Consider the following 6,960-nt stretch of genomic DNA (forward strand, 5'->3'; position numbering starts at 1 on the left):
GTTTCGAATACACGTATGGAAAATTTTGTCTTATTTTTTCTATGAAAAGTCAAAAATGGAAACAAAGAGCCATTTTGAGTTAATCAAATTAAAATTAATTTCAAGTGAACCAATTTTCAGTCAAAGCAAATCCATTTTGCTTTCAAGCCAATTAAACTTTATGCAATTCTCAACAAAGTTTCTAAGTTTCAATTATAATTGTCAACCCTACTTATGATAAGTATATAGATTGTATCAGATTATTTTATTATTTAAATTAATTCTAAAATAAATTTAAACATCATATTAATTATAAGAAAAAAAAAACTTAAAAAGGAATAGTATGTAAATTAAATTGGATGGTTCTAATTTGATTCATATCATCTACTTTTTTTGTTTTATTTCCAGCCTTCTCTTTCCCTTTAAACTAAAAGGGAAAAACTAGGGAAAAAAAAAAGAAGAAAGTCCCATTTTGAAATAGGGCCTCCTCAAACCATCAACTTTTTATGTTATGTATGCAATCTTCCTCTTTCCCCCTCTGTTGCGCTATTTAATTCAACAAACCCCTCTCTTAATGTTCAACCTCCGGCTGATATTCCTCCCACCACCGCCTCTACTTCAGCCCCCATTCCCCCTAAAATTCCTGCCCTTATCGTTCAACCTCCAAATACCAATCATCCTTCCCACCCCAGTTCGACCATCCCTAATCAAACTCCCCAACTGAAGATTCTTGAACATCATAATCCCAACAGTGTTTGGTTCACTTCCGAGCAACATAATCTCACCGAACAAATTTGACGCTCTTCTTGACTCCCAATCAGAGGCAGCCATCTTTGAAAACCCCTCCTCCAATCTCCTCACTATGTCCAAACCCAACAGTGAAACCCAAAATCAAACTTCTACAAGCAGTGCTCAACACCACAAAAACCTCAGAGGCAAACACCCTAGAAAGCCTCCCAACTCCTCAACCAAATCCCAATGACTCTTCCAACCATGCTTCTTGGAACATTAGGGGATTCAATAATTCAAGCAAAGTCATCACTTGCAAGCAATTGATTAAAAAACTCAATCTGGATATGATTTATCTCTTGGAGAATAGGATTAATGTTTATTCTCTGACTGATCCCTGTTTTTGTGCTTCTCATATCATTTTCAATAATGAGGATAGCTATAATAATTTTGATCACTCAAAGTCTGGTCAGATCTAGATTAAGTGGCATTCCTTGAAGTTGCAATTTACTTCGTTCTTAAGTTCCTCCCAACTTATCAGTGGCATGATCTCAGTTGGTAGTTCTGCCTCTTTCCAAATTGTTGTCATTTATGCCTCAAACTCTCCTAAGGAACGCTCTACCTTTGGCAACAAATCAGAGACATAGCTCCCTCTCCATCCACTCCCTGGATTGTGTTCGAGATTTCAACTGTTGTAGATATCAAAATGAAAAATCTGGGGGATCTATTTTGCACTTTGCAAATTGGGGAAACTTCAATCCCTTATTTTTGACACGCAGCTGAAAAATATGGCCTCTATTGGCCAATTTTTTACCTGGTTTAACCAGCTAATTGAGAATCCTATCCACATCAAACTTAACAGAGTCTTAGTTAATGATGCCTAGCTTGATGCTTATCCTAATTCGTTTTACTCTATGGGGGAATCGTTATGCTCGGACCATTCTCCCATTGTGCTTAATGATTACAACCCCCATTCTAAGCAACACCGATTTCATTTTAAGAATTACTGGACTAAGGTGGATGGATACTGGGGCATTATCCTCAAATGTTTTTTTGGGGGCTTATCATGGTTACCCGATTGTGGACTTTTGTAACAAGCTTAAGAAAATCAAAACTTGTATTAAAATAAAGTGTTGGGCCTCATATTCATCTATTGAGGATTCTCTGAGAGATCTTTACAGCCAACAAAAAGATTTTCTTTCCCTTTTGGATGCTAATTCAAATAACATTGATCTTAATTACAACCTTAAAGATATGAACAAAAAGATTTCTGATTTTACCAACTCTTGGCCTTCATGGATTATTCAAAGAACCAAAGCAAAATGGTTGAAAAATGGTGATGATAATATCAAATTCCTTTACTATAAAATTAAGATGAGAAAGAATCACATTGGTGTCTCTATCATTGCGGCTTTTGAAGGGCACTCGAGCAACTACACTAATGCCATTCATATTATTACCCAACATTTTCAAAATGTGTACAATCCCCCCCAAACACTGAACCTCTCTTACTTTCCTCCTGGCACTATTGTTCCTCATGATATTCACACTACCCTTATTGATCCTGTTACTAAGTCAAAAATCAAAATGGTTGTCTTCTCAGGTGCCCCTTCCTCTTCACCTGGACCTGATAGTTTTAATTTTCATTTCTATAAATCTGGTTGGCACATTATTGTTCCTCATCTTTACAAAGCGGTGAAATCCTTTTTTGAAAAAGGTTATCTTCCTAGAAGTGTTAAGGCTACTAACATTGTCTTAATTCCCAAAAATAATCATGTTGGCTCTATTTCAAAATTTAGGCCAATATCTCTGTGCAACACTATCTACAAGATAATTTCCAAGATCTTGGCTGCCAAGCTTAAGCCCATCATCAATAATACATCTCAATCCGGTTTCATTAACAAAAAGATTTCCACCGACAATGCTATTCTTGCTTCTGAACTTCGGGGATATTTTAAAAAATGCAAGAGATCTAGCTTTATGTGTGCTAAACTTGATATTAGAAAAGCTTTTGATTCTATTTTGAGGGAATTTTTACATGAGAGGATGGTTCAAAAAGACTTCCCACCTATCTATATAGGTTGGGTAAAGGCTTGCATCATGAATGTTCACTTCTATGTTTGTGTGGATGAGGCATTGGAAGACTTTTTCCCCTCAATGGTTGGACTTAAGTAGGGATGTCCTTTAAGTCCACCTTTATTGCATTGTCATGGATGCTTTCTCTTGCCTTTTAGACTTTCCTATGAATGGGGTTAGCTTTGAAGCTATTAAATTCAAATTTCCAGTCTCTCGCATATTCTGTATGTAGATGATGTGTTAGTTTTTGGTAAAGCCTCGGTGCATAATTGTAATTTTTAAAAAGCATTCTCTCCAAATTTGTTGATTCCACAAGGAAGAGGTGAAAAGTGAGAGTACAACAACAACAACAAGCCTTTATCCCACTATGTGGGGTCGGCTACATGAATCATTTTTCTCCTTTGTGCCTATTAAAAGTCAAATTCTTGTTTAAATCTAATAGATAAAGATCATTTCTAATATTTTCTAACCAAGTCATTTTAGGTCTGCCTCTACTTTTCTTAACATAAGTCAAATCTAATACCTCTACTTTCCTAACCGGGTTATCGGAAGGCCGCCGTTTTATGTGACCAAACCATCTAAGGCGACTATCTCTAATCCTATCTTCTACTGGAGCTACTCCAACCTTTTCACGTATATGTTCATTTCGTATCATATCTCTAAGGGTAAAGCCACTCATTCACCTGAGCATCCTCATCTCTGCCACACTTAACTTAATATTATGTTTCTCTTTTAATGGCCAACATTCGGCACCATAAAGCATTGTAGGCCTCACCACCATCTTATAGAATTTTCCCTTAAGTTTGAGTGGTACTTTTTTATCACACAATAAGCCCGATGCATTCCTCCACTTCAATCATCCAACTTGAATTCTGCTGATAATATCTCCATCTATTTCACCCTCACTCTAAACAATAGATCCAAGATATCTAAAACGTGTACTCTTATTAATGACTTGATCGCCCAAAGTCACAATCCCCTCACTAGGTCTATTACTACTAAAATTACACTCCATATATTCCGTTTTAGATCTACTCAAGCGAAAACCTTTAGACTCTAAGGTTGACCTCCATAATTCAAGTTTACCTTCAACTCTCTCTCTAGTCTTATCTATAAGAAAAATATCATCACCAAAAAGCATACACCAAGGTACATCCTCTTGCAAATGTCTAGTGAGAACATCCATGACTAAAGCAAAAAGATATGTGCTTAAGGTACAAACTAAGAAATTCAATAGCTCATTAAATAAGGTCAAATCAAATACATTTAAATATATGCCCACTTTACAAGTTGCAACATTCTTAAACAATACCTTGCTATTTATGAAACACTTCAAATGAGCTTCTATGCTCTACACACCATTATCAGTTCAAAAGAACAACAAATGCTTTTTTGATTTGGGTTTCTTTCAATTTGTATAGAAAGTAAGGATTTACATCCGACCATTGATGAATGAAACAAAAAAACAGGAAATTTACTAGTCATTGTTAGTTACCGGTCATATCCTTAAGCTTGACATCATTCTCCAATAGCAAAAGTAATAGATTAAGTCTGGCATTTTCCTTCTCATGGTAATTAACAGGAACCATTTAGACAAATCATTTTCAACGTTATTCATCTACAAAGCTCACTTGAGCGATTCACCAAACAATTTAAAGACCAGTAGATCTAATAACATATGAAGAGGAAATACATGCTCCAAATCCACCCAAGCAAATAAATATAATAAAACCACTAAAAGACAGTGGAATGACAAGTCAAGCAACCAAGATGACCAAAAACATACTAACATTTAGGGGCTGTTTGGTTGCACCTAGGATTTGATTTAAGTAGGATTTCGTAAATCCTCTAAATCCGGATTTCAGAAATCCCGAGGGGCCTAAATCCTGAAAATTGCATGGTAACATTCATGATAAATCTTATTAAATCTCATGTGACTGTTTAGCTATAGAGCGGAATTAACAAGCGGACTCTTCCTCTCGAGTCAATGGATTTCGTAAATCCGACAAAAAAACGGAATTTCGGAAATCCTGGATTTAGTACCAAAAGGCGGAATTTTCCGTCTACGGCGGCTTACATTTGCCATGAGATTTGGTTTTGCGTTTTAGGTTGTTCGGCTGGATTTCGTTCAAATCCGCCTCAAATCCGGCCTAAATACTGCTACCAAATAGCCCCTTAAAAGGAAAACCTCGAGTGAGTAAAATCAACAAGGCAGTCTGGAAAGAGCGATTCCACTATCATAAAGTGAAACAATGCAAGTGACACAACAAGACTTCTAACCCAGATGTCTCGGATAACATAATACTAATAAGAAGACTATACAAATGGGTACTTCAGATGTAGAAAAATTTTTCCACCGCCTATGAGAATAAAATGCTTAAGGTAAATTAGAATGCCTTGCAAGAAAGATGCGGGGACTGACTCAAACGCCCTTTTTTAACAGATCAAAAAACCCTTTAAGAGAACTTTGCTCTTCCTCTCATTATCTTTGTCTGCTCTCCTCCAAAACTCCTTATATCTTTCCTGCTCTAGAAATTCCTCTTTAGAAACCTACACGAACTAAGCAAGTGAACAATGTATGACAAATTCCAGGCTGTTTAAACGAAAGCCAGAAATGCAAAATAATCGTGCATGACAAGGAAAGCAGCATCACCGACATCAACAAACAAAAGAGAGAGAACAGCCAAAAAAGAGAAGAGCTCGCCTGAGTAAAGTAGTCCAACGCCCGGGAGAATTCTCCCTTTGCTTGGAACTCCCGTGCAAGGTCGAGCAGGCGGACGGCTTCCCCGACGCGGCGGGATAGAGCAGAGCTAGCATCCCGCTCGGAGTCAGTCACGGGATCAAACCCTACCGAAGGAGCAGCGGAAGAGTTACTGGGGATGATTAAGAAGGCAGATATGGGGAGCGAGAGGAAGAGAAGACTTCTCCTAGTGCTGTTCTTGCTCCAGGCCTCCCATGGGATCGAAGCAGCTACGGGCTTCTTCACTTCATTTGCTCGACGATTGGAAATCTGAGAGATACAAGGAAGACGAGGAGGTATTGCCATACAGGTGCTCATGGTGCTTGTGGCCGCCGTCGCCGTGTCCGCCACACTTCCGCCGTCATCTGGAATTTCACAGTCTCCTTCCGGTTATTTTAATGGAGGAAAAGGTCCGAGCTTTCGTGGCTAGCAATGAATCCAGAGATTCGGAGTTTCCACATCCTTCCAATTCTACTATTTTGCACTTTAATCTTATACAATTTTGCAGATATCTACCGTGAAGGCATAGGGCCCATTTGCAGGAACAATTATTACGTCTTCGGACCGGATGTATAGAAGCATCCGGTTGTAGGTAAAAAAAATACGGTATCGTGGTGTACCGAGTTTTTTGAAAAACTCGGTACAAAAAACTCGGTACACCGCGGTACAGTGTTTTTTTTACCTACGACCGGATGCAAAAAACTCGGTACACCGCGGTACTGAGTTTTTTTTGCCTACGACCGGATGCTTCTTGCATCCGATCAACCGAACCAAATAAAAATTCCATTTGCAGGGAACGATTATTACGTCCTCTGACCGGAGGTAACGTTCCGCCGTCAGTAACATGTGGTCGCGTGCTCTAACTCTTTATCGTGCGGCCCGACGACTTGATCCAGACCGGAACCCAGGATTGTTATGTTCGCGTATTACTAGGTATTACTCTGTATTTGCTCGGTATTGCTCGTTATTGCTAGGTATTGCTTGGCAATAACGAGAAATACCGCTATGTGAAGACCAATATCGAGCAATACCAAGCAATACCGAGTTGTACCGAGTTTTTTTAGAAAAACTCGGTACGACTCAGTATTTCACGGTATTTGCTCGGTATTGCCGAGCAAAATCGACCAATACCTAGCAATACCGAGCAATACCTAGCAAAATCGAGAAATACCGAGCAATCCTGGGTTCGTTCCGGGTCGGGTTGTCGGGGGCGCGCGGTAAATAGTGAGAACACGTGGCGCAATTCTACTGGCGGCCGAACGTATAGCTACGTCCTGTGACCGGACCAAATAAAAGTTCCATTTGCAAGTTCAAAATAAATTACAAATTATATTAAATAATTATTTTTAAATTTAACGTATAAGTTAGCACTATTTTATAAATAAAATAACATTGAAACAAACGTGTTAGATTTTTAAAAAAGTTTGAAAAGGCCC

General features: G+C 38.3%; 1 protein-coding gene across 2 annotated transcripts in view; it reads right to left on the bottom strand.

Moving 5' to 3' along the window:
• The window catches only part of LOC110115954, a 7,702-nt gene extending 1,722 nt beyond the window's left edge, over positions 1-5,980 (bottom strand). The window contains exons 1-2 of one of the 2 annotated variants that reach the window (XM_028694911.1): positions 5,707-5,980; positions 5,489-5,631 (exon numbers count right to left, since the gene is read on the bottom strand). In XM_028694911.1, coding sequence (XP_028550744.1) covers positions 5,489-5,631; positions 5,707-5,842 — 279 coding nt within the window. In that variant the 5' untranslated portion in view covers positions 5,843-5,980. Of the gene's footprint in view, positions 1-5,488 lie in introns of both variants that reach the window. The other variant, XM_020849372.2, reaches the window with a different exon arrangement.
• Between the last annotated feature and the right edge of the window lie 980 nt (positions 5,981-6,960).

The sequence above is a fragment of the Dendrobium catenatum genome, unplaced genomic scaffold (assembly GCF_001605985.2).
Source record: "Dendrobium catenatum unplaced genomic scaffold, ASM160598v2 fragScaff_scaffold_594, whole genome shotgun sequence".
NCBI classification, from domain to species: domain Eukaryota; kingdom Viridiplantae; phylum Streptophyta; class Magnoliopsida; order Asparagales; family Orchidaceae; genus Dendrobium; species Dendrobium catenatum.